At 47.7% G+C, this 25,529-nt stretch overlaps 3 protein-coding genes across 15 annotated transcripts in view; 1 reads left to right on the top strand and 2 right to left on the bottom strand.

The window, feature by feature from the left end:
* IFT172 (intraflagellar transport 172) overlaps nucleotides 1-6,347 on the top strand; it is a 34,063-nt gene extending 27,716 nt beyond the window's left edge. For all 11 annotated transcript variants that reach the window (XM_047744781.1, XM_047744782.1, XM_047744785.1 and 8 more), the window contains 13 exons: nucleotides 2,056-2,154; nucleotides 2,322-2,431; nucleotides 2,557-2,620; nucleotides 2,726-2,812; nucleotides 3,107-3,223; nucleotides 3,804-3,914; nucleotides 4,089-4,208; nucleotides 4,713-4,808; nucleotides 5,026-5,085; nucleotides 5,172-5,270; nucleotides 5,600-5,753; nucleotides 5,893-5,984; nucleotides 6,193-6,347. In XM_047744781.1, the coding sequence (XP_047600737.1) occupies nucleotides 2,056-2,154; nucleotides 2,322-2,431; nucleotides 2,557-2,620; nucleotides 2,726-2,812; nucleotides 3,107-3,223; nucleotides 3,804-3,914; nucleotides 4,089-4,208; nucleotides 4,713-4,808; nucleotides 5,026-5,085; nucleotides 5,172-5,270; nucleotides 5,600-5,753; nucleotides 5,893-5,984; nucleotides 6,193-6,282 (1,299 nt within the window). In that variant the 3' untranslated portion in view covers nucleotides 6,283-6,347. The remainder of the gene's footprint in view (nucleotides 1-2,055; nucleotides 2,155-2,321; nucleotides 2,432-2,556; nucleotides 2,621-2,725; nucleotides 2,813-3,106; nucleotides 3,224-3,803; nucleotides 3,915-4,088; nucleotides 4,209-4,712; nucleotides 4,809-5,025; nucleotides 5,086-5,171; nucleotides 5,271-5,599; nucleotides 5,754-5,892; nucleotides 5,985-6,192) is intronic.
* A 74-nt stretch (nucleotides 6,348-6,421) lies between these two features.
* KRTCAP3 (keratinocyte associated protein 3) lies at nucleotides 6,422-8,077 on the bottom strand. Of its 2 annotated transcripts, XM_047744820.1 has the most exons (7): nucleotides 7,959-8,060; nucleotides 7,644-7,828; nucleotides 7,496-7,555; nucleotides 7,115-7,321; nucleotides 6,853-6,987; nucleotides 6,630-6,742; nucleotides 6,422-6,505 (listed from the first exon to the last, which is right to left on the bottom strand). In XM_047744820.1, the coding sequence occupies exons 1-7, from the start codon at nucleotides 7,984-7,986 to the stop codon at nucleotides 6,499-6,501; spliced, it is 735 nt and encodes a 244-aa protein (XP_047600776.1). In that variant the 5' UTR covers nucleotides 7,987-8,060; the 3' UTR covers nucleotides 6,422-6,498. The 2 variants fall into 2 exon arrangements, with proteins under 2 accessions (XP_047600776.1, XP_047600775.1); XM_047744819.1 differs by having other exon boundaries at nucleotides 7,644-8,077.
* Nucleotides 8,078-8,188: 111 nt separating this feature from the next.
* NRBP1 (nuclear receptor binding protein 1) lies at nucleotides 8,189-19,320 on the bottom strand. Of its 2 annotated transcripts, none has more exons than XM_047744793.1 (18): nucleotides 19,186-19,320; nucleotides 15,928-16,157; nucleotides 15,617-15,739; nucleotides 15,073-15,174; nucleotides 14,345-14,434; nucleotides 14,181-14,221; nucleotides 13,712-13,806; nucleotides 12,118-12,201; nucleotides 11,879-11,937; nucleotides 11,628-11,726; nucleotides 10,265-10,397; nucleotides 9,989-10,094; nucleotides 9,789-9,839; nucleotides 9,556-9,691; nucleotides 9,290-9,343; nucleotides 9,128-9,191; nucleotides 8,816-8,871; nucleotides 8,189-8,739 (listed from the first exon to the last, which is right to left on the bottom strand). In XM_047744793.1, the coding sequence occupies exons 2-18, from the start codon at nucleotides 16,135-16,137 to the stop codon at nucleotides 8,635-8,637; spliced, it is 1,608 nt and encodes a 535-aa protein (XP_047600749.1). In that variant the 5' UTR covers nucleotides 16,138-16,157; nucleotides 19,186-19,320; the 3' UTR covers nucleotides 8,189-8,634. The 2 variants fall into 2 exon arrangements, with proteins under 2 accessions (XP_047600749.1, XP_047600751.1); XM_047744795.1 differs by lacking the exon at nucleotides 19,186-19,320 and adding an exon at nucleotides 18,406-18,674.
* Nucleotides 19,321-25,529: the final 6,209 nt, after the last annotated feature.

The raw sequence follows: 25,529 nt of genomic DNA, 5'->3' as shown, positions 1-25,529 counted from the left end.
CAGAGAGAGAGAGATAACAAGTAGGCAGAGAGGCAGGCAGAGAGAGAGGGAGAAGCAAGCTCCCCGCTGAGCATAGAGCCTGATGCATGCTCCATCCCAGGACCCTGAGATGAGATCATGACCCAAGCCCAAGGCAGAGGGTTAACCCGCTGAGCCATTCAGGCGCCCCTGCATGTGAAGTTTTAAATGATGTATCTGGGGTACCTGGGTGACTTGGTGGGTAAAGCATCTGACTCTTAATTTTCGGCTCAGGACATGATCTCAAGGTTGTGAGATCAAGTTCTCCATTGGGCTCTGCACTGGGTGCAGAATCTGCCTTAGATTCGCTCTTCTTCTCCCTCTGCCCCTCCCCACTCGTGCTGTCTAAAACAAAAAATCTATAAATGATGCATCTTTGATTCAGAGAAATACGGTATTAGGAGTTTGAGGGGGATGAGATTGATTAGCTCTCTAAATAAAATGTTGGTGCAGTGATGCCGCTGCAGAATTCCCCTCGGGTTTCAGAGGCCTTGGAACTGAAGAGCCCTTAGTAGTTGGCGGGGTGTGTGTGTAGAAAGAAGGACTGATGGTTATGCAAATGTAATCAGCAAGTGTGTTTGAAGCACCTGCTGTGTTTTACTCTGGAGCATTGTTTTTTGGCATCTGTACAGGACTATACCTTCTATAGATTAGTCAGCTTCCCGGATGGGGCGTTTTAAGCTTTGGGGTTTGGCAGGTAAAGAAAGCAAGGCAAGCATAAGTGCCTGGATGGCTCAGTTATTAAGCCTCTGCCTTCAGCTCAGGTCGTGATCCCAGGGTCTTGGGATCAAGCCCCAAACCTCTGGTTCCCTGCTCAGCAGGAAGCCTGCTTGTCCCTCTCCCACTCCCCCTGCCTGTGTTCCCTCTCTCGCTGTCTCTCTCTCTCTGTCAAATAAAGAAATAAAATCTTAAAAAAAAAAAAAAAATAGGTGGGGGAGAGACTAGGAGGATTTAGGAAGACTATAGCTAAAACGGACCATGTATGTGGAAATTAAAATCCAATGAGGATGTCAGGATCACAGTGGAAAGAGTAAACTTATAGATTGCTCAGGTTTGTAGAATTACTGAGTTTTAGGGCTGGAAGGGGTCTCCAAGGTCATCTAGAGCAGCACTGTCCAATAGAAATAGAATGCAAGTCACAAAGGTAAGTCATACAGGTAAGTTTAAAATTTCCTAGTATAGCTGCATTCAAATAAGTTAAAAGAAACACAAGAAAATACGAATATTTTACCGAATCAAATATAGCTAAACTCATTTTAACATGTAATCAGTACTTTGTTGATTTTTTAAAAAGATTTTATTTGAGTGAGAGAGAGCGTGTATGCATGCACTCACAATGGGGAGGGGAAGCACAGAGGAGGTGGGAGAAGTAGACTCCCTGCTGAGCACAGACTTGCTGGATCCTAGGATCCCAGGACATGACCTGAGCCGGAGGCAGATGCTTAACTGATCAAGCCACCCAAGCGCCCCTTATTGATTGATTGTATTATTGATACTACTTATTTCTCAACTTACTGAGGTACTTTGAGGTATTTCTCAACTTACTGAGGTACTTTACTTTCACTAAAACTGTGAAAACCGTGTATATTTATATACGTGTATATTTAACCGGACAGCGCATGTCAGTTGGGACTGGCCGCGTGTGACTAGTGGCTTCTGTTCTGGATGGTGCAAATCAGAGCAGCCGTCACTTACAGGTGGAGAAATTGAGGCACAGGAAAGCCCAACACAGAGCTGCAGAAAGTCTTCTTTCTCTGTACCGCACTGCCAAGATTCCGTTTGTGACAAAGAACTTGAGAAGCCAGTTTGTCTGAGGGGCAGGATCAAACGCAGTGACCTCAGACAGCACAGAGAGTGTCTGACAGATGGGTCCACTGGTGGTCATTTCAAGGCTATGAGGGACCATGAGGCAGGTCTTGCCCAGGAGGGTAGAAGGTACAGGAGAGAAGGTTGGCAAGTGAAGGGAAAAAGACCAGACTGAGGACGCGCAGTGGTATTTTGTCTCTCCTACCCATTGTCATCTCTTCCACCTCTCAGGCAGCTGAACTCGCCATCAAATTTCTGCCTCCCCAACGCAGTCTGGAAGTAGTTCGGGTTGTGGGACCCCAGCTGATTGGAATTGGAAAGCACAGTGCGGTAAGCAGAGTACTGGGACTGAAAAGAAAAAGATTCCCCGGAGAGGGGTGGAATGGTGCCATCTACACGAAAGGCATGTGAGGTTGGCCTCATGGCAGGTGTGACCAGCAGTTAGTTCTGTGGAAACAGGGGGGATGGTCTCCAGGCTCTGATTTCCTACCGTGCAGGCTGCAGAGCTCTATCTGAACCTGGACCTAGTCAAGGAAGCGATCGACGCCTTCATTGAGGGTGAGGAGTGGAACAAGGCTAAGCGTGTGGCCAAGGAGTTAGATCCCCGGTAAGCTGCTGACCCCTTCTCTCCAGCAAATTCTCTTACTTCGTTTTGTAAAGAGGAGGAAGTTCTCATGGGAAGGGTGTGCATGCTGGGACCGTGTGGCACTAGATCCCTGCACATCTTCACAGGTATGAAGACTACGTGGACCAGCATTATAAGGAGTTCCTCAAGAACAAGGGCAAAGTGGACTCGGTGAGACTTGCAGAGAGTTAGCAAGAGGCCAAACGCTCAAGGGACTTTCTCCCTCCTCATGTCCTCTCTGTCCTCTTAACTCTTGTCTTTTCCACTGCCCCATAGCTGGTGGGTGTGGATGTGGTGGCTGCTCTGGACCTGTATGTGGAGCAGGGCCAGTGGGACAAGTGCATTGAAACGGCTACCAAGCAGGTACTGCTCTCCTCCTCCACTCCCTAGCTCTTCCGGACATTACCCCTTGGCTCGCCTTGCCCCTGAGCTGTATCTCTTACTTCCTCCAAAGCCCAACCCCAGAGATCCCTAACCAGCATCAGAGAGTCAGTCTTCCACCCTTTTGAAACTGGAGTCAGAGGCCTAGCTGGGCCTGACTTGCATAGGCCTTTGCCTCCAAAATAAATTCATGGCCTCAGATTACCACCCCACCCTCACTGCCTGGTCTTACCGATGGCCAACCTCCCCCATGCTTTTCCTCCATCTCTGCGACAGAACTACCAGATTCTGCACAAATATGTGGCTTTGTATGCGACTCACCTGATCCGAGAGGGTGCCTATAGCCAGGCACTGGCCCTGTACGTGCAGCATGGAGCCCCTGCGAACCCACAGGTACCAGCCTGCTCCTCGGGGTGATGGTCTCCCCAAGGAAGTTCTTACGTCTCCTCAAAACCCACCCATCCCCTCAGGAACTGTCTTCTCAAAGGATTCTTTTAGAGAGCATCCTGCCCAGAGACCCACACCAGCCTCTTCTGAAATGTACAGCCTCTCAAGACTTACCATTTGAGGAAACATTCAGCAACCTCTCCATCCTCTTAGCTAATACAGGGAAAGGCCTTTCAGAGATGAATCTTAGTAAGGCCCTAGAGGTGTGTGCACCTCTAGGGCCTTACTAACCTCCCTCAGAGACCAAACACTGCTCTTGTCTCTGAGCACCCCAGCTCCCTGGAATATTGGCCCATTAACACTGGGACTGCATTCGCATTCACACATCTGTCCACACTCAGACCACCAGTTGTAAGAAAGTTATTTTCTTACTTTTGTCTTCCAAAAAAGGATCAACACTTTCTCCATCACTGTCCCCTAGCTCCTCCACATGCACACTGACAGCCTGTTTCCTCTTTGGCCCCACGTGTACTTTCTCTTCTAGTTACCCCTTCTCACTCAGCTCTCCTTTCACCACCGCCCCTAGAACTTCAACATCTACAAAAGGATCTTCACGGACATGGTGAGCTCCCCTGGGACCAACAGTGCTGAGGCCTATCACAACTGGGCTGATCTTCGGGACGTGCTCTTTAACTTGGTGAGGAAGTCAGCTCTGTGACAGAGTGACAAGGCTACCCTACTTCTTTGTCCTCTCTTCTTTGAGGCACATAAATATTTACCTTCAGATGGGCTGCACTTTTGTCCACATGGCCATGAGCTCTCTGGCCCTCCTCCAACCCCTGACCCGGGCTGCGCTCTTCTCCTGCTCTAGTGTGAAAACCTGGTGAAGTCTAGTGAGGCAAACTCTCCAGCCCACGAGGAGTTCGAGACGATGCTGTTGATTGCGCATTACTATGCCACTCGCTCGGCGGCCCAGAGTGTCAAACAGCTGGTGAGATGGCAGGGAGGGGCACTCAGTCTTAAGGGAAGCATCTTCCAGTGCATGAAGTTGAATAAATTCAAGTTCCGGATTCTCAAGCTTGGTCCACTTCTCTCATAGCTTCTCTTCCGTTTAGACAAATCTTTACCCCTCACTGAGGTGGCTTTCTTCCTGGACTCCTCCACTGACTTTCTTAGGACTCTGACCATATAGCTCCAGCCTCATTATACTTAAACATTCAAATCCCACAATTTCTGCATCGATCTCTTAAGATATACACATCCTTTTGGCTTATTTGTGATCGCGTATTGTAAATTTGCTGTGCTTACTTGAATAACAGAAATAATCTAGGCTTAGTTCTCTGTGCCCAGGAAAAAGATCCAGAACTGCTTGAGAGCAATTTAATATGTATTACTGGTTTTCTGGTTCTGTGGCTGCCTTAGCCATAAGGTTACTGGGCTGGTAGCTCAGTCGCTACAGTGCCAGGATAATGCTTTCTTTGATTTTAATCCGTAGGAAACTGTGGCTGCCAGGCTTTCTGTTTCACTCTTACGCCACACCCAGCTCCTACCTGCAGATAAGGCCTTCTATGAAGCAGGCCTGGCGGCCAAGGTGAGCTGGGACGAGGAAGGGTGTGGCAGAGGAGACAGGGAAATCAAAAGTTGGAAGGTGGAATGCCCTGTCTATTCAGGTAGAATAAAGCAGAGTGTGGGGCTGATGTTATGGAGGAAACTGTATTCCTGGGTCTTCCTGGATTCCGCCTCCTCCCTGGAAGAGCAGCATCCAAGCCCAGCTGCTCACTCCCACTTGCAACTTTTCTCTGTTGCAGGCAGTTGGCTGGGAGAACATGGCATTCATCTTCCTCAACCGCTTTTTGGATCTGACCGATGTGAGTAAAGAAGTTGTGCCCAGAGGGCGGGAGGTTTCACCTGTCATGGAAATGTGTCTATCTCATGGCTGCCCACTCTGCCGCAGGCAATTGAAGAAGGGACTCTGGATGCCCTTGACCACTCTGACTTTCAGGATACAGACATTCCCTTTGAGGTGCCACTCCCAGCCAAGCAGCATGTACCGGTAAGAGCGTGAGACTGGACACCGGGGAAGGCCTCACCAGCGTGAGGGTGTTTTGAAGGGAGGGCACTTTATCCCTTTATGTTGGTCCTCCTAACCTTTGTAATGGGCATCAGCTGGCGACGTCTTTGGAAGGGCCTCAGCCCTCACTATTCCTTCAGTGAAAGTAGAAGCAGAGAAAAAAGAAAAGGTGGTGACGAGGAACCTCATCCAAGGAGGATCACATACGGGGAAAAGATGATGCACAGGATGACAGTTTAGGAAGACTCCCAACTCCCCACCTTCCACTTGCCCTGCCCTGCATGAAGATGCTGCTTCTTTGTCCTTCCCAGGAGGCTCAGAGGGAAGAGGTTCGAGACTGGGTACTCACAGTCTCAATGGACCAGCGGCTGGAGCAGGTTCTGCCTCGGGATGAACGCGGTGTGTACGAAGCTTCCTTGGTGGCAGCGAGCACTGGCGTTCAGGCACTACCCTGCCTCATTACAGGTACACAACCCTACACCTATCCACGTTCCATGGTGGGCGGAAAGGGAGGGGGAACAGCAGGCTCAAGAGAGTATTTTACTCTGAAATTGCTCTTGGTTTTCCCTCTCAAATGCCAGTTCGTCTTTTTCTTCTCCCACAGGATATCCCATTCTGAGGAACAAAATTGAGTTTAAGCGGCCAGGGAAGGCAGCTAACAAGGACAACTGGAATAAGTTCCTTATGGCTATCAAGGTAAGAGAGGGAGATTTGGAGGGTGCGGGCGGGGAGAGCAGCACTGAAAAGTAAGAAACCGCTAGAAGGGTGGGTGGGAATGTCAGGAAGGCAGGAGTAGGCCCTAGACTCTGCTCTCCTTACTGACATGGGGTTGATTTTCTTTAGAGAAGAAGCGCTTTTCCTTAGCACTAATGAGTTCCTCTCTTGTTCTACTGTTTGTCCACAGACTTCCCACAGTCCAGTGTGCCAGGATGTGCTGAAATTCATTAGTCAGTGGTGTGGAGGGCTACCCAGCACCAGCTTTTCCTTTCAGTAACTAGTAGGCCTCAGGGAAGAGTTATTGGATTCTCTCCCTCATTAAAGTCTTGTAGGTAATGGAGACCACTGTGTTCTTTGATCAAAGTCATTCAAACATCAGCTTCGTGCCCTTCCCCCCCCCACAAAGGAAATCATCATCAAGTTTTAGTACTTTTATTACAACTGTTTACGTCATCTTGGGGTTTATGTCACCATTGTGAACTGAGCCTCCGGATCAGCACCTGCTCCATAGAAGGGAGAACCTGAGTCAGAGCAGAGGGCAGGCAGCACAGCAAAGGACTTGACCCAGTTCTAAGAGTGGTTCCCTGCCCCCCCCTTTCCTAGGCCCCAATTCTTATGGATTACCTATCCTCAGCCCAGCTTTTCTGTGATGCCTGCATTTCTTGATTTTGATCCAATAGCTGCTCATTTTCCTGTCTTTCACACTTGGGAAGTTCAAGCTCTGTCAGTTCCTCTAGCTGTAGGGGAGGATGGAGTTAGTACTCCTGCCCTGAATTATACTACAGTTCAGCACCTTTAAACACAGCCAGTCCCTGTTGAATGAGCCCTTCCTGTTTATCTTCCTTACCTGCTCCTGAAGCCCTTCCTTCCTGCAGGGCCCAACCCCACGTAGGGTGAGGGCAGCCACACAGCAGTAACCAGACAAGGCCGCCTCCGCTGCAGACATGAGCAAAGAAGGGATCCAGAGAGCCAAGGCTGTATCCTAAAAGGTGACGAGGGCAGGTGGGGGACTGAGAGGGAGGAGGACAGAAGTGGCAAGTAGGAGTGGTTTAAAGGGCAGGGCCAAGGCCCTGTAGACTGCAAAAAGGCCGAGAAGAGCATGCACTCACATAGATTCTTGTGGGGTCAAACGGGCAGTCAGACCGTCCAGGCCCCTGGTCCAGTGGTAGCAAAGGATCCAGCAGTCCTGGATGGCAATCAGCAATGAGACGACGGCCACCGTTGGCCACAGTGAGTGACACAGCAAGGAGGAGGCCCAGGGAGCAGGCCGTGGACAAGAGCAGGTTCCCTAGAGCTACTGCCAGGAGGGCCCAGTGCTGGCAGGGGCAGAAGATCAGGGTGAGCAGCTGCTCCCCCGCCTGACACTCCCACTGATAAGACACCTTGCTGTCTCTATCTGAGGCTCCTCCTCCCACTTAAAGACGAAGCCCAGTCAGGTCCTCATTTCCCTGATTCCAGGCCCCATTAAAGCTCCAGAAATCCCCTCTCACCAGTGGTGGGCGCAGAAGGTTCCTGGATGCCAAGAGGGCCACAAGTCCCACGGAAACACTCTGGAAGACACAAAGCCTGAAGCCCGCGCCGCTCTACGCCCCGCCTCCCCTCCCCCACGCGAGTGGACCCGCCCCGCCCCGCGCTCACCAGCAGCCCCGAGCCCACGGAGATGACATTGGCCGTGGTGTACTCCGGGGTGACGGCGCCACGGGGATTGGCCACGTGTCGCAGGACTGTGCCGTGCAGCACGGCCCCCAGGAGCAGGTTCACGTGGCCCACCAGGATCAGTGCGAGGCCCACGCGCATAAGCCTCCGGGGGCCGCGGGCTGCGTCTGCAAAGTACGGGGGGAGGGGCAGGCCTGAGCCGGGAAAGGAACCGGAGGGCCCCGGGTGGAGCGCCCCCGAACCAAGGGCCGTGGGGCGGGTAGCCGGCGGACGCAGGGGCCCGAGGCCGGAAATTACCGAATTCATAGAGGCGGCAGCACCTCATCGCGGCCGTCCGCGGCCCGGCGCAGGGTAGCTCTACCTGGCTCCGGCCCCGCCCTCCCACGCTCCGCCCCCCCCCCCCCCCCCCCCCCCCCCCCCCCCCCCCCCCCGCCCCCTCGCCACCTGAAGGCCCCACCCCGAGCGCGCCCTGCCCGGGGCTCCGAGGCCGCGCCCCCTAGCGGGGAAGGCGCACACACACACCACGCTCTTAGCAAAAAGTAGACTTTTATTACAGCAGCAACTGAGGCGAATCGAATGGCCCCCCAGGGCCACCACTGCAGCACCACCCTTCTCTCCCGCCCCGTCCGCCCCAGCGGGATTGTAGAATTCAGCTCCCCCAGTGCCCGTGGGCCTCCTTTCCACACAGGCTGGGCGGGAGCCGCCAGATCAGCTACTAGCCCCCAACTAGAAGGCGGCTGCTGAGAAGGCCCAGGCCCACGTCTGTGCAAAACAAGTAAACAAAGTGCAGAGGGGAGGAAGAGAAGGGGAAGGGGGAGGGTGATGCTCAGAACCAGGGAGCCCCAAAGCCCTCCTGAATAATAAAGGAGAGAGGGGCTTCACAGGGTAATACTGACTGGGGGGAGGGGGCAGGAAGGCTGCTGCCATCTAGTGACGGCCACAGCTCTGATTAGGGGCCTGGCCCAAGGGAGCTCTAAGAGGAGACGGTGACAGCGGCTGAGTTGAGGGTGCTGTTCCTGGCAAAATTGAACTTGTTCAGGGTCTCCTCTAGCAGAGAAGTCAGTCGGCTCTGGTCAGCCTGGGGGAGAAGAGCTGGGTGAGACAAGGCAAGAGGAGAATGGAGTTGCCAGGGCGGCCAGAGGCGGGAAGCTCACCTCGCTAATGAAGCCCAGCTGCACCAGCTCGGCTGCCAACTCGGGGATGTTCTCATCTGACGGAGAAAAGGGAGAGGGTGAGCACAATGTGGGAGTAGTGGGCTCCCAGCCCTAGTCAGGTCAGCCCGGCTGGGAAAGAAAGACACAAGCAGAACTGTCGCGTCTACCCTCCGGTTTTAGGAGCTAGGATATTCGTTCTCTGTGCCTCAGAATGTGTTGCTGCCTTGTAACCTTCCTCCCCGCCCCTAAGAATGTCCCTCACAGATAAGACTTAAAGAGACTCTCATCCTCTGAGGGAAAGGAGAGACTCACTTGGCATTAGGTCACAGCTCAGGTGCCGGTTGAGTTTGTCCTCCAGCTTCAGAAGAAGCGTCAGCTGGAGAAGAGGACAGTCAGAAGATGAGGCTACTCTTTCCCACCCACCCCCTTTCTCCTGGCCACACAGCCCTCTGCAGCCCTGGCCCCCAGCCTTACATGGTGTTTGACTCCCTCCTCCACTGACTCGATGTTGCACTGCATCAGCACCACCTACAGAGAGGACACGCACAGGGTCATCACAGTAGTATCACCAGGCAAAAAAAAAAAAAAGGCCCCAACAGCTAGAAGACTTTCCAGCCCACAGGACAAGCTTGCTAGAAACCAGAAACACACTCTTTTCCCTATAGGATAAAGCCTCATTTGACGTGTCCTCTTCTCCCTTCCACCATGACCACAGAGACCTCCACATCCACAGAGCCCACCTTGCGGGTTTCCACCTCAGCTGGTTCAGGTGTTGGAGTCTTGACAGAGGGGGGCACAACAGGTGATGTCACCTCCTCCTGCTGTGGCTGCTGGGGCCGAGGTAGCCCAAAGGCTGTCAAGGGGTAGATCCCATTCCTAGAGTGAGATCAAACAGGTCACATGGGCTCCATGAATGCCTCAGGACACCCACCCTGCTTCCTAAAGCAAGCCTTTCCTCTCACCCTTCTCTCACCTGACATCTTCAAGGAATTTATCCAATTCCAGAGCTGGTGACTGAGAGTACCTGCAGGAGAAAAGAGAAAACACGTGAAAGGAAGGAAATAAGCAAAACAGCAGGTTCAACAATTCCCAAAGAATTAACAGTTGACAGAAACCTCAGTGAGAGTGACAAATCTGTCCCTTTCAGACCCTCTCAGAGAGTTAGTTACTCACAAAGTCTGAACTGGTTCTCTTCCTGGTCCTGCAGGGATTTCAGCCAGTACAGCACTGGTATCCATGTTTTTGGTGATCTCCTCCAGAGCATTCTCTGGGATCATGTCTGGAGGACATGATGAAATGGAAAGTATAGATTAATGTCATGGAAGGCCCAGGGGTCCTGGGGGGAGTAAAGAATTCCTTTGGAAGTGGAAAAGGAAATAGGGCATTGCTAGTGATACTTGTTAATGCTCCGACAGGAAGAAAATTCTTAGCAGGGCCAAGGGGACTCACGTTGGTGTCCCACAATGCAGTGGGCAGCAAGGAGTTTGAGTGAGGGCACTTCAAACAGTGCTGGGTGGAATAGAAGTTCTCTGGCTGTTGGTCTGCGAGCAGGCTCAGAATGCAGGCACTTTTGAATGAACTCCTAGAAAAGGGAAAAGAGGAAATAGAGTAGGCAGCTGGCAACCAGGCCACTATGTTCAACATGATACTTCGTCATTCATTACACTTAACACAGGCTTCGTACATACTATATACATACTTCGTACATACTAGGCAGTCAGCACTGGTTGAGGGAGTAACTGTTACTCCTCCTGAAACAGCTTTGAAGATTCTAAGGTATTAACATGAAAGGTATTGTTCAGGGTTTTTATGGTTTTACTTGTTTTTCTACTCTCCAACCACCAACTTTTTTTTTTTTTTTTTTTTTTTTTTACTATTCAAACTACCAGATTTTTTTCTGATTTTCTACTTCTGTGCTTTAACAGCCCACTCACTGCCTCCCTTCCTCTCCATCTCTCACCAAAATTACCTTCTCTGTTCTCAAACCTATCTGTTGTGGTCAATAGTATTCACCATCTTTTTCTTTTCCAAGCCAACTACCACAATTTCCTCTTTCTCTTACAATCATTTATTAAGTTCACTGATTTTCCCGAAGCTTCCTCTACATACACACACACCCCCATTTCCCACCTCCCATAGGTCGTCCCATGATAATTAACCTGCTTTTCTTTTCCTCCTTACAAACTTAAAAGCCAAGAAGGTCATATACCTAATCTGTCACTTGAACGCCCCAACCTAAAGCTGAACTAGAAATTTACTCCACACTAGCCTCAAGACTTCCCACTAGTCTCCCTGTCACACCATCTAATGAGTTACAAACTATCCTTGTTTGGACCTTCCTGTCCAGCCTCTTACTATAGTTTATCTACTGATTCATAACCTTATGCCCTTTAAATCTTAGCTCATTATTTCAGAGCACTTTCCCTACCTAAAACTATATAAATATAAAAGCCCACATGACAGATTTAATTCAAACTGAATAATTTGTTTAAAAATATCAAGATGTCTGTCTGAGAGCATATACCAATTGCCTGAAGTAACCATTAGTTTACCTCCAGGCAGACACAACTAAATTAATACACAACCTTTATCCCCAATACTACCCATCTTAAGCCCTTAACCAGTGTGTGTATATACAAAAAACAAGGTAAGTACCACCTAGGGAAATACTCAAATAGTCACTGCTTTTGCCTGTCCTTGCTACTTTGTTTTCTTGCTCTTAGAAGAGAGTATATTCCCAGTAAGTAAAAAAGGAAGAAAAACCTAAAGACATTTCAAAGTCTGTTGAGGAAGTGATCCAGAAGATTCTTACTCTCTGTAATGGGTCTTCTAGAAGCTGAATGGCACTGCTGATAGCTTCCTGTGGCACATATGAGGACTCTCCATTGCCCTGAATCTCCAGCACTGCCATCTGCAGGGAGGGCGAACAGAAAAGCCCAGTAGAAACTTCAGAACTTCAGTGCTCCAGAATCACCCTCTCAAGACCTCACTCGTCCTCCCTCCATTTCCCCTTCCATCTTCTAACTTGACCCCTCCCATCACCACTGCCTGTGGTTTCCTCACCTCCAGTGCACACATGCCAAAGGAGTAGATGTCCACTGCTGTTGTCACATTAGTGACTTCTAGGGAAAACAGAGAAGCCTTTGTTTAATCAGAGGATGGGGGCAAGGGGTGGCAGAAATGCCTTTTAAAAACTTTTTGTAAGCCAGCAGAGAACTACAGGTTTCAGTTCTATTACCTCTGGGCCTCAGGTTATAAGGTAGAAACCTGGGGAACAGGGAGAGGGGAAACTGGTGCCTCACCTCCATACTCTGGTGCAAAGAAGTGTAGATTCTTCTGCTCTTCCCGACAAGTCTTCACATGATTGTTGATAGTGTCAGGAGCCACTGGGAGTAGGGGAGATACCCACAATCTGACCACCATCAACAAAGCACAGTCTCACTCCAGAGAGAGGTCCCCAGAAGCCAAATTCTCTCCTGAAGACTCTAACCCTCAAGGAGCAAACCTGTCCTTTTCCCATCTTGAACCAGAGACTAAACACGACCACCACCTACTTCCCCTTTCTGGGGTCTACCGCTTCTCATTTAAGGTCCCTAGGTCAGTAGCAACAAACACTCCACACTCAACTAATAGGCATATAGGGGCCTTGGGCTGGCCAAGAAGCAATGGAGACTAAGGAAAAACTTTTGCTTGTGATCTGCTCACCTTCTCCAAAGTTCTGGAATATATAATCCCTGTCACATGAAAATGTGTGGTCTAGTTCTTTCAGCCACCCTCAAATAGCATAAAAGCATGGCAGCCCTTCCTAATCTGGGACACTTAAAGATCCCAGAAACTTGGATGATTAAAAAAAAAAAAAAGGTAAGAAGAAATAACAATACTGCAACCAACTAGACAGCCTCCTTCTTATCCACCTTTACTGACTGAAACTCAAAAACAGCTCAAAGTTGAACCAATACCCTTGAATCAGTCTCACATTTAATCCACCAAAATGGTAGACTCCTGCTCTACTCCCTGTTGTTCAACATTGCTGCCATAGGTCTGAACGAGGAACCAGGGCCGGGCCCAATTTGGACTCACTCAGATCATAAACAATGACTACAAGTCACAGAGAGTCTGGGAACACAGTATGATTTAGGGAACCATCCTGATGATGAAGGGAAGTAAGAATCCAGGACATAAACGGCCAGCCAGAAACCACAGGAAACAAGCAAGTTATGGAAGGGCAAGCAGGTGGAGGGCTGGTAGGGAGAAGCCAAGCAGGCATAACTAGGCAGGGAGGCAGGGGCACAGGGCTTGCTCCCACGACTGCATGCACTGGGCAGCCGCAAAGGGGAGCAGAGGGGCACAAACAGAGCCCCACATGGGGCAACAGGGAGCTCTCACCATTAGCAAAAATCCTATGAAAGACTGTTGGGAACAGAGCAGCCCGTAAGCGGGAGGGAGGAAAACAGAGAAAAGTTGTGAGCGATGGAGCAGCCAAGCCCCAGACAAATGGACACACAAACCACACACAGACACGGCACACAGAAATGTTATACACAGCACACGGATACACAGCAAATGAAAGCACTCACAGCAGGCACAGCCTGGAACCTCCTGGTGGGGTCTGGCCCCAGGGGCTCAAATCAGACCTTAGACCCATCTCTTTGCCCTTTCCCAACCTCCTATCAAGGAGTCTGGATTAACCCGCTTCCCTCCAAAAAAGGTGTAAGATTAGTCCCTACCCCCTAATTGACTGGCCTCTCCCTAAGAATTACCCCTAGCAAAGTCCTATCTCTTACCACCAGCCCAACAGCTCAGAATTTTGCTCTACTCTCCCCACTCCTTGCATCTTACCCCCGTGGTTCCCAAATTCCCGAGGCTCCCCTGCCCAGAACCTCTCCCTCCCCTCACCAGAGCCAATCTTGATGAGTCCGTTGTGCTGGATGAAGATGGTGTCACAGGTCAGGTTCCCATGGATGATGGGGGGGTCACAGGAGTGCAGGTAGCTGTGGGGGCACTGGGCTGTTAGAGGGGCCACTGGGAAATTAAGGGCAGGGGGAACCCAAGGGTTAAGAGGAGCAAGGGCCTGGTCTCCTGCTGGTCACCACAAAGATAATCCCCACACTCTGAATCTCCATTATGCCTGGTGAGTTAAAGAGCTGGATAAGCACTAGGAGAAAGAGGCGGGAGACGGGAGACAGTATCGTGGTTAGGGCATTAGAATGGACCCTTTACAAGACCATAGGGGCCTAATCTTGACAGTACAGGACTCAAAAAAAGTGGGCAGAGGCAGAAAAAACCAGCAGAGTAGTGCCCTAAAATCTGTTTGGAGGAACTAAATCAGGAAATAGGGGAAAAACACTAACCAGATCCTACTTACCTAAGGGCAGAGAGGATTTGTGTGCACCAGCGCTTCCAAGCCTGGAACAGTTTGATCAAAGGGTCAGCAGTAATCCCCTCTCTTAACCCTCCAACTAGTTTCCCTCCATCCCTTCCTGATTAGCTTCATGATTACTATAATCTTTTTAAAACCCCCTTCCATACCTTTTCATTCATAGTCTTGTGGTTCTTTTTGGTCTTCTTCAAAAACTGCTTAAGACTCCCGGATGACATGTATTCTGTGATAAAAATGACCTGGAGAGGCAAAGCACTCAAATAAGGTCGTAAAGTAGAAATGATCCCCTACTTGATGACATGTACCCCAGATACATATGAGATCTGGAAGCCTGGTGGTAGTGGTTGTTTTTTAAGTTTCCCTCCTTTTGCTGTTAGCACCACATCCTCGGATTTAACAGGATGAAAAAAAACTACTCAACTATAAGAGCTATGGAAGTAAGGATGCCTGGGTGGCTTAGTCTGTGAAGTGTCTGCCTTTGGCTAAGGTCATGATTCCAGGATCCTGGGATCAAGTCCCACATCTGGCTCCTTGCTCAGCGGGGAGCCCGCTTCTCCCTCTGGCTACCACTCCCCCTGCTTGTGTGTTCTCTCTCTCTTTGACAAATAAATAAAATCCCCCCCCCAAAAAAAAAGAAAAAGTAAAAGAAAAGAAAGAAGGGAAAAAGAGAAGAGCTGTGGGAAGGAAACAAAAGTTTGTTCATTTCTGCCCCACCTACCACCAGACAAAAGGCACAGGACATAGGCAAAACCCTGCTCTCATCTCCACAACAGCTGATTCCAGTTTTGTTCCAAAACTACCTTATTTTCATCTCTGAATGTAAAAAGAACAATACACGTAGCTGGTCTCTGCGGTAAGCTCAAGAAAAAGTTCTTACCCTGGCCTTGTTCTCTTTAATGTCAGCCCAATACTTGTGAAACTTAACAATGTTGAGATGTTCCAACTGAATCAGATTATCAAACACAGCACGGACTTTTTCCTGAGAGCAGGGGAGAGAGTGGGATTAACATGGTTCAGAAACCACTATAATTCTGAAAAGCCATTCCTTATCCCTCCCCAGAAATGATCTAACCCCAACATACTCTCCTCCTAATCGGCTTCTCAACACCAATTCCTCTTTAACACCTGCATTCTTTTTTTAATTTAAATTCAGTTAATTAACATATAATGTATTATTTAAGGGGTACAGGTCTATGATTCATCAGTCTGACATAACACCTAGCACTCACCACAACACATACCCTCCCCAGTGTCTATCACCCAGCCACCCCATCTCCCCACCCACCTCCCCTCCAGCAACCCTCAGTTTGTTTCATAAGATTAGGAGTCTCTATTGGCTTGTCTCCCTCTCTGGTTTCGTCTTGTTTCATAACACCTGCATTCTAACACCACACAGGCTACATCCTTTCACCATCACCTACCTCCTGCAGCTTGTAGTTCTTGCGTTCAGAGAACTGGACCTCATTCCACACAACCTCTACACCCTCCTCTGTATCCATGGCCAGGTATGCACTATCAATACCTGGTACGTTCCGCTGATTCACCTGAGAAGAAATTCAAATGGAAAGGAATTACTAAAGTAACCTTGTAAACCCTCCATTTTAATATTCCACATGATCATCCTCTCCTAGGCTCTGATCTGTTAAAACTTTGGTCTGCCCCTTTCATGCTTTCCTCTTCCACTTCGCGCTTAGAATTCACTCCCCCAAGAGTGACACTACCATCACCTTACCTCTTCTCGCCTCTTCTGCCACCGCCCACATGGTGACTCTTCCAAGATCTCAGACTCATCTTCACTTTCTTCTTCTTCCTCTGGGGAAGCAGCTGAGGTCGTGGAGGTCACAGGAGGTGACACTGATGTGAGGCCAGGAGCTGAGGATGAGGATTCTACCTTTGGGTCTGAGCCGCTACTGACTACTGTCTGGGACTCCCCCTCCGACATGCTGGAACGAACACTCAGGCCTGCATTGGTTGGGGCAAGGATGGAGAGAGAAAGAAGAAAGGGTCAGGACAGATCTACAAAGATTTAATTCTGAGGCATCTAGGTGGCTCAGTCAGTTAAACATCCAACTCTTGATCTCAGCTCAGGTGTTGATCTCAGGGTCGTGAATTCAAGCTCCATGTTGGCCTTCACGCCTAATCTTAATAACCTCCTCTGGGTTTCAAAAGAAAACAAAACATACACCTCCCTTTAAATCCAAAATCAAATTAATCCTGTCTGAACACTGAAACATTAACTACTCTCTTAGTCTAGAGAAGGGAACTTATCTTGGTTGAAGATGACCCACCAGGAGTGGCAAATCTAAGATTTAAGACAATATAACCCTCATTAGTAAGGTCCAAATGAACAGCCAAATCAGGGACAGACACCACTCCTTCTCAGCAATATTCACCCAACAGCCTTCCCTCTGAATCCTCACCTGTCTCTATTTCCACTGTGCTCAAGAACTAAGCTACATGGGCCTTGTTCAGAACAGATGACTCCAGACCCCAAAAGGTTCCACTGATTCAGCCCTAAGGCTGGACCTGTAACACTCTCAGCGAATTTACCCAGCTGAAACCCTCAGCTAATTTTTCCACTAGAATTCTAGCATTTGCTATCCATCCCTCCTATATGCAGATCAAGTCTGCCAGTCCAGGCTGAGGCTACCCCGGGCCCAGGTGACTAGCAGTGGTTAGTGACTTCACCCCTGATGACCTCACCTTCCCTGTGATGTGAGTGTGCAAAGGGGTATTGGTTAGCAACATTTTTTTTCATTCACTCATTCAACAAATGTTTATTAAGCACTTATTGTAGGCCAAGCACTGGGCTAGGTACTTGAGATACAATAGTGAATATAATAAATGAGATGCCCACATTCATGGACCCACAAATTTAAACAGATCTAGGACTTTCAGCTTCCATTTCATTCACACGGCTCAAAGCTCCACCCTCTGAGATAACAGATCTGACAGAGATATTCCCTCAAGAACAAGTAACTCAAGGGGCACCTGGGTAGCTCAGTTGATTAAGTATCTGTCTTGGCTCAGGCCATGATCCTGGGGTCCTGGGATCAAACCCTGCATCTGGCTCCCTGCTCAGCAAGGAGTCTGCTTCTCCCTCTGCCCCTTTGCCGCCCAGGCGTGCCCACACACACACTGTACTTCTATCAAATAAATGGATAAAATCTTAAAAAGAAAAAAACTAAAAAAATAAAAAAAGTAAAAGAGTAACTACAGATACAGCAGTTATAGGAAAAAGTACTATATAGTATATTTTTTTCAAGACACACGGCTACTTGGAAGAAAAACAATTCTCTGAAGATAAATGTCATTAGCTTGTCCAGACAGGCACAGGATAACTGCTGACTGTTATTCCAAATCCCTAAGAACAAAGGCTGTGAAGGAGCTGAAACTTGTGTGTGTGCTGGGCTCAAAGGAGTGCTCCAGTATGAAAGTGGCGTTCTGGAAAGTAGACTTCTTCCTCTAAATCCGCTCAGAATACAGAAGCCTCTGATCAAAATCAATCTTGAAAAGCCTTCATTTTAGAACTCTTGGATACCCACTTCTGCCAATCTCCACCCCCAGCCTACACTATGTATAACCCAAATCAGGAGATTCTTAATAGAAGACATTCTAGTAAATACCAGAGAACCACAACACACTACAGAGAAAATCCGGCAAGATATTTTTTTTCCCTGTCATTTTCTAGGCCCTGCCCATCACAGAGTGTATTCAACCAGCCAAGAAAGCTACTATCTGTATGTCTTAGTAATCTACCCGAAAACGATTTAGAAATCATTTTCCTTTTCCTTCCCCTGAAAAATAAGAAAATGGTAAGAAAGTTCATACGAATTATTTCCTAGAGCAGCTATATTTATAGACTGTATCTTGAATCTGAACAGCTAAGTAAAATTTCCAACTAGATTACAATAGGAAATACCAGTGACGCTCTAATACAGGAAGCCAGTTACCAATGGGCTCTAAGGAAACCTCTGAACTCAGGGCACAGACAATTAATCCACAGAACACCACAAAAGACGCCAAACCTTTACCAGTCACAGACATGTCCTTGGAATGTGCTGGTCCTCTCCCTCCCCAATCTTTCCCCAGCAGGCAAAATGAAGGCACTGCCCAAGATCCCCCAGCACTTCCCCTCCTGCTGAAAAAAATCTTTGTAACGCTGGGGTTTTCATCTCAGGGTCGTTCAGAGGTGTAAGAGATCACATACGGAAAAGGTCATTTACGCCCCTACAAGGGACTCTCCTCGCCGCCTCCAGCAACCCCGAGAATACTGTGTTCACTTCTGAGCAGTGTAGGTAGATCGTCGCGCAAAGTTTTTCTCGGAGACTTTTATTTATTGGACTGCAGCCCCTCTGCATGTCGACTCCTCAGCAACAGCTCACAGGCCACGGGCCTCTGAGCCACCCTCACCCCGAGCAGACCAAAGGGCCTCCGGGACCCACAGGACCGTCCGCTCAGACGTCAAGCAAGCGCAGGGGACGGCTTCGCGCTCCAACAGGTCGCCCTGCCGGCTGTCTGCAAGGGAGCGCCCGCAGGCCCGGGAGCCAGAGGCCGCCACCTCATCAAAGGCCAGCCCCGCGGCGCCGTCAGGGGCGCAGGCCACGCCCCCGCGCAGTCAGCGCGCCGGCCTCCGCCAGCAGGCGCGGCCCCGACGCTGCGCTTCCGCAGGCCGCGGGGCCCGCCACCACCGCCCCCGCCGCCGGCCCCGCCTCTCGTCAGCCCCAGTTCGACACGAACGCCAGGGCCTCGCGCTCCGCGCCGACAGAATTCCGGGTCGCCGCCACTCAGGGCGGGCCGGGCGGGCCCGGCAGAGACCGTGGGGCCGCGGCCGCCCCTCGGCTCCGGCGGGCCGGGCCTGGGCCGCCGAGCGAGCAGAGCCGCCACCAGACACCCACCTGCCAGGGTCCCAGCGCCCCGGGCCGCGGAGACCGACCCTTCCTTCCCTTCGCCGAGCCCCTTCCTCCCTTTCAGTCCCCTCGGTGCTCACCTCCCGACTCCGCTCCCCGCAGCCTGCGCTTCAGCTCCAGCTCGGGTTCGGGGCCGCGGACCAGAGAGACTCCCTCACAGCTGCGCTCCGCAGCGCAACCGAACTGCGGGCCCCGCCCTCGCGGCGTCCGGACCAACAGATGGGCGGTGCCGCACTGCCGTTGGGTTTCCATTGGATAAGGCGGTCGAGATGGGCGGTGCCCCGGGAAGACGGTCGCTCGCTGGCATAGTCTTCAACCCGGTCTCCTCCCCTTGAGCCTGTCCGGCCGAGACCTCTCCGAGGCTGCGGTGTGTTCGTATCAAATGGGGCTGATCGCTCTGTCCACCCCTCCGTCCAGTCCAGGTGCCCCCGAAGATTCTGATGGGCTAAAGGAAGGCCTTCCCTCTCTTCTTGAAGGCGCCATGACAGTTCTGGTCCGACTAAAAGACAAAAGGAGCGAAAGACGCATCCTCAATCCGGGAGGAGCACCCACTTTATTTAGGGGGGCGAGACTGCGCAGGACACCAGTTCTTCAGAAAGCTTAAAAATTTTCCTGAATATATGCTGCAAGTTGCGTAGCACGGATATTTGCCAAAACTTTGCAGGAGGTTTTCACAGATAACTCGTTTGACCCTCGTAAGAAACCGAAATTATCATTCAGTGCTAATTGACAAATGCAAAAAAATGAATCAGAGACATTAAGCTATTCACCAAAAGTTGATAGGAGCCAGATCTAGCATTCAAACAGTAAGATTTGTCAAAGGCTTCCTTGAAAAGATGTTTGGAAAGAATTTGGATTGACTTCGAGTAAGTGGAAAGAAAAGATTCTGGGTGAGCCCGTTGATCTGCGAAAACTAAACGCTGAGCCTGAGCGGTATAAATTCGCTGTGCCATTAGACATACGTTGTGGAGGGAGGAAGATGAATCAACTATCACAACTTGGGAATGTCATAATCACTAAATTTCACTGCCCTTAAAGGGACTCTCTAATCCTTCTTAACTAATATGAAGAAGGATACCGTATCTGGCAGAAGCCCTCTATTTTCTCAACTCTTCACCTCAAAATAGTTATTTTTGCAATCTTTCATCCTTTGATTCTTTTACCTTTAAAAGAGAGCACTCACACTCTTATAGAAAGCTGCTGGAAGTTGCGGATCTCATTTTGGATATTTAAAAAAATGCATTTGTCCACCAAATTTAGCATACAATTTCAGAAGAGTTGAGGTTAAATATCTTTGTTCTAATCTTTTTTTTTTTTTTTTTAAGATTTTATTTATTTATTTGACGGAGAGAGATCACAAGTAGATGGAGAGGCAGGCAGAGAGAGAGAGAGAGAGAGAGAGAGAGAGACAGAAGCAGGCTCCCCGCTGGGCTGAGAGCCCGACGAGGGACTCAATCCCAGGACCCTGAGGTCATGACCTGAGCCGAAGGCAGCCCAACCCACTGAACCACCCAGGCGCCCCTCTTTGTTCTAATCTTCAGAGGAAGGTTATTCCTTCTCCTCTCCAGGTTAACTTTTTTTTCCTTGTGGGCTCCAAAGCAATTGGAGCCCCTGGTCCACTATAAACATTCATTAAATATCAGTACATATTATCATATTTCATTCTCTTCTCTCTGGTCCTTATTAATCAACCTTTCCTTTTCAACTAGCTCCTTTCAAATATGCATAGAGGACACATTGGCATCCTCCAGTTCTCATTTATTTTTAACTTTTCACTCTTTTATTTTTAACTTTTCACGTTTAAATTCTCAAAAACTGCATTTTCATCACCTCATTATTTTTTCTCTGCTTTAAAAAATGTTTAAAAATCAAGTATTTCGGGCGCCTGGGTGGCTCAGTTGGTTAAGCGACTGCCTTTGGCTCAGGTCATGATCCTGGAGTCCCCGGATGGAGTCCCACATCAGGCTCCCAGCTCCACGGGGAGTCTGCTTCTCCCTCTGACCTCCTCCTCGCTCATGCTCTCTCTCACTGTCTCTCTCTCTCTCTCTCAAATAAATATTTTTTAATCAAGTATTTCAAAAATATTTAACATAGTGTAACAATATTGAATAGCTTCTATGTGCTGTGGTCCACTGTTTTAATTGCCTTATGACATATTAACTCATTTAATCCTCCCAAGAATCCTATGGAATATTGTGAATTAACAATTGCTATGGAATGTGAAAATCTCTTGTAACCCTACTTCACCAAAATAATTAAGACTTTGATGCACGTGTCCCCTTTTTTTCCCCATGCATACATTAATATATGTGTATATAATTTAAAATGAAAGCAAGCTGATACTGCATAATCTTTTTCAGTTTACTCTGTTGCTTTTTTCCATGGCAGCTCATATAGCATTACTTTAATTTTTAACCACTGTAGAGTATTCCATTGTTCAACATTTAATTAGTAATAGGGGGGCATCAGGGTTATGTCCAACATTTATTATTATTTATTTATATTATTTATTATAAATAAAGCTGTAATAAAGTCTTGTTGCACACATCTTTGCTTGTTTGTGAAAATTATTTTTATACATCCTTAAAAATGGAATTGCTGGGCGCCTGGGTGGCTCAGTGGGTTGAGCCTCTGCCTTCGGCTCAGGTCATGATCTCAGGGTCCTGGGATCGAGCCCCGCATCGGGCTCTCTGCTCAGCGGGGAGCCTGCTTCTCCCCCCCTCTCTCTGCCTGCCTCTCTGCCTGTTTGTGATCTCTCTCTCTAAAAAAAAAAAAAAAATGGAATTGCTAAGTCAAGAGCTAAGAACATTTTAACTTGAATAGGTATTGCCAAGTTACTCTTCAAAAAGATATCAAATAATATCAAGAATATGCTAGGGTTTAGGGGTGCCTGGGTGGCTCAGTGGGTTAAGCCTCTGCCTTTAAGTCAGGTCATGATCTCAGGGTCCTGGGATTGAGTCCCGCATCAGGCTCTCTGCTCAGCAGGGAGCCTGCTTCCCCTTTTCTCTCTCTGCCTACTTGTGATTTCTATCAAATAAATAAAATCTTAAAAAGAATTAAAAAAAGAATATGCTAGGGTTTAGTGGCCTCTGGGTGGCTCAGTCAGTTAAGCATCCAACTTTTGGTTTTGGCTCAGGTCACCATCTCAGGGTCCTGGGTTTGAGCCCAGTGTCGGGCTCCTTGCTGAGGACAGTATGTGCTTGAGAGTTTCTTTCCCTCTCCCTCTGTCCTGCCGCCACCACTGCTTGCACTTGTGCGCTATTTCAAATAAATAAAATCCTTTAAAAAAAAAAAAGGGGTAGTTTTAGGTTTACATCAAAATTGAGATGATTCGGGGCGCCTGGGTGGCTCAGTGGGTTAAGCCTCTGCCTTTGGCTTGGGTCAGGATCTCAGGGTCCTGGGATTGAGCCCCGCATCAGGCTCTCTGCTCAGCGGTGAGGCTGCTTCCCCCTCTCTCTGCCTGACTCTCTGCCTACTTGTGATCTCTCTCTCTCTCTGTCAAATAAATAAATAAAATCTTTAAAAAAAATTTGAGCTGATTCAGAGATTTCCTATATATTTACTGTAGCCCATATGTATAGCTTCTCTCCCATTACCAATATCACTCACCCGAATGGTATACATTTTACTGGGGATGAACCTACATTAACTTATCATAACCACCCGAAATCCATAGTTTACTATGAGGTTCACTCTTGGTATTGTACATTCTATAGGTTTGGACAAATATATGATGACATATATCCATCATTTATCATACAAAGCATTTTTACTCCCCTAAAAATCCTCTGTGCTCTGCCTTCCCATCCCCAGCAACCACATACTAATATCTCTATAGTTTTGCCTTTTCCAGAACATCATGTAGTTGGAATCCTACCAACTTTTAAAATTGGCTTCTTTTGCTTAATGTTATGCATTTAAAAATTCTTTGTGTGTTTTCATTGCTTGATAGCTCATTTCTTATTAACACTGAATAATATGCGATGATCTAGATGTACCACAGTTTATTTTATCCATTCACATACTAAAGGACATCTTGGTTGCTTCTAACTTTTGGCAATTATGAGTAAACCGCCCATAGATATCTGTGTGCAGGTTTTTGTGTGAATGTAAGCTTTCAACTCCTTTGGGTGAATACCAAGAAGTGAGATTTCTTTTTTTAATAGGTAATTTATGAAGTTTATTTTTAATTAAACTCAATTAATTAACATAGAGTGTATTATTAGTTTCAGAGGTACAGTTCGGTGATTCATCAGTTGTATATAACACCCAGTGCTCATCACATCATGTGCCCCCCTTAGTGCCCATCACCTCACCTTAGTTAACCCATCCCCCTTCCCCTCCAGCAGCCCTCAGTTTGTTTCCTATGATTAAGAATTTCTTATGGTTTGTCTGCCTTTCTGATTTCATCTTATTTTTCCCTCTCTTCCCCTATGCTCCTCTATTTTCTTAAATCCTACATATGAGTGAAATCCTGTAATTGTCTTTCTTTGCTTAGCATAATACCTTCTCGTTTCAACCATGGCAAGATTTTTTTTGATTGCTGAGTAATATTCCATTGTATATATACACATATAGAAAATAAAATCTTATAATGATGTAAAATAAATATATATGTTTATATATGTGTGTATGTGTGTATATATATTCTTATAAATATCTACATATATATGTATAATAAAGTCTTAAAAAAAAAAAACAACTAGCTGGCTGTCTTCGAAGTGGGTTGTACCATTTTGCATTCCCACCAGCAATGAATGAGAGTTCATGTTGCTCCACATCCTCACCAGTATTTGGTGTTAGTGTTCTGGATTTTGGCCATTCTCATAGATGTGTTATGATAGCTCACTTTTTTTTAAAGAGTTTATTTATTTGACAGAGAGAGAGATCATGAGTAGGCAGAAAGGCAGGCAGAGAGAGAGGGGAAGCAGGCTCCCTGCCGAGCAGAGAGCCTGATGTGGGGCTCGATCCCAGGACCCTGAGATCATGACCTGAGCCAAAGGCAGAGGCTTAACCCACTGAGCCACCCAGGTGCCCCAATATCTCACTTTTTTTTTTAAGATTTTATTTATTTATTTGACAGAGAGAGATCACAAATAGGCAGAGAGGCAGGCAGAGAGAGAGGGGGAAGCAGGCTCCCTGTGAGCAAAGAGCCCGACGCGGGACTCGATCCCAGAACCCCGAGATCATGACCCGAGCCGAAGGCAGAGGCTTAACCCACTGAGCCACCCAGGCGCCCCCAATATCTCACTTTTTAAAAAAGATTTTATTTATTTGAGAGAAAGAGTACACAAGCAAGGAGGGGGGCAGAGGGAGAAGCAGGTTTCCTACCCAGCAGAGAACCCAAAGTGGGGCTCAATCCCATGACCCTGGGATCATGACCTGAGCTGAAGGCAGATACTTGACTGAGCCACTCAGGTGCTCCCGTATCTCATTTTTCGAAGTTTTCATTTCCATGATGACAAATGGTGTGGAGCACCTTTTTATGTGTTTATTTGCCACCTGTGTATGTTTTTTGGTGAGGTGTCTGTTATGGTCTGTGGCCCATTTTTTAATAGGATTGTTTTCTTCTTGCTGAGTTTTAAGTGTTTTTTGTATATTTTGGATAACAGTCTTTTATCATATGTCTTTTGCAAATATTTTCTCCCAGTTTGTGTCTTGTCTTCTAATTCTCTTGACATTGTCTTTAGAGCAGAGTTTTTAATTTTATTGAAGTCCAGCTTATCAATTATTTCTTTCACGGACTGTGTCACTGGTATTTTATTTAAAAAGGCATCAGCCTACTCAAGGTCATCTAGGTTTTCTCTTATATTATCTTCTAGGAGTAGTAGAGGTCTGCATTTCCTATTTAGTTCTATGCTCCATATTGGGTTAATTTTTGTGGGGTGTGTACGTGCTGTGTCTAAATTCATTTTTTTTTTTTTTGGCATGTAGATGTCCAGTTGTCCCAGCACCATTGTTTTCATATGTTTATTGCCCAATTGTATTTCCTCCTCCATTTTTTGCCTGCTCATGTTCTTTGTGAGTTTTGTTTTTTTTTAACTGGGTTGGTTACCTTTTTATTGGCTTGTAAGAGCTCTTTGTATATTAGAAAAATCCCATTGTCTTCTTAATCTCTCGCAATGTGAATCCCATCCTCTTTCTCTGCTAAAGCTTTTTTTCTGTTTATTATAACTTCCACTCCCAAAATCCTTTCTCAATCTTCATTCTGCATGACCTCTTTAGCATTGGGGATCACTGAATAGCTCTCCTGCTTTTCCTAACACTGATTTATTTCATTTCTCTTTCAACTTACCCTAATTTTTCTCTTATTGTTTTCTATCCTTCCCTTCTAACTATTAAGGTGCTTGTTATTGTGGTCAGAGTAAATTCTTTGTTCTCTCTATACCATGCTTTAGAAAATATATCCATTGAGTGTATCACC

The sequence above is a fragment of the Lutra lutra genome, chromosome 9 (assembly GCF_902655055.1).
Source record: "Lutra lutra chromosome 9, mLutLut1.2, whole genome shotgun sequence".
Classification (NCBI taxonomy): Eukaryota; Metazoa; Chordata; class Mammalia; order Carnivora; family Mustelidae; genus Lutra; species Lutra lutra.
Note: the sequence above shows the minus strand (reverse complement) of the source record. Positions and strands in the feature narration are given on the sequence as shown.

Bases quoted from the DNA above. Each gene is read 5' to 3' on its own strand.
- KRTCAP3 (XM_047744819.1), bottom strand. From the start codon at position 7,967: ATGAATTCGGTAATTTCCGGCCTCGGGCCCCTGCGTCCGCCGGCTACC. The intron at 7,556-7,643 runs GTGAGCGCGGGG...TGTGTCTTCCAG, and splicing joins CCGTGGGCTCGGGGCTGCTG to AGTGTTTCCGTGGGACTTGT. The intron at 6,988-7,114 runs GTGAGTGCATGC...GTCACCTTTTAG, and splicing joins TTGACCCCACAAGAATCTAT to GATACAGCCTTGGCTCTCTG.
- NRBP1 (XM_047744795.1), bottom strand. From the start codon at position 18,556: ATGCAGAGGGGCTGCAGTCCAATAAATAAAAGTCTCCGAGAAAAACTT. The intron at 15,740-15,927 runs GTAAGGTGATGG...ATTTCTTCTCAG, and splicing joins GGCAGAAGAGGCGAGAAGAG to GTGAATCAGCGGAACGTACC. The intron at 11,938-12,117 runs GTGAGGCACCAG...TGTTTTCCCTAG, and splicing joins CTTTGCACCAGAGTATGGAG to AAGTCACTAATGTGACAACA.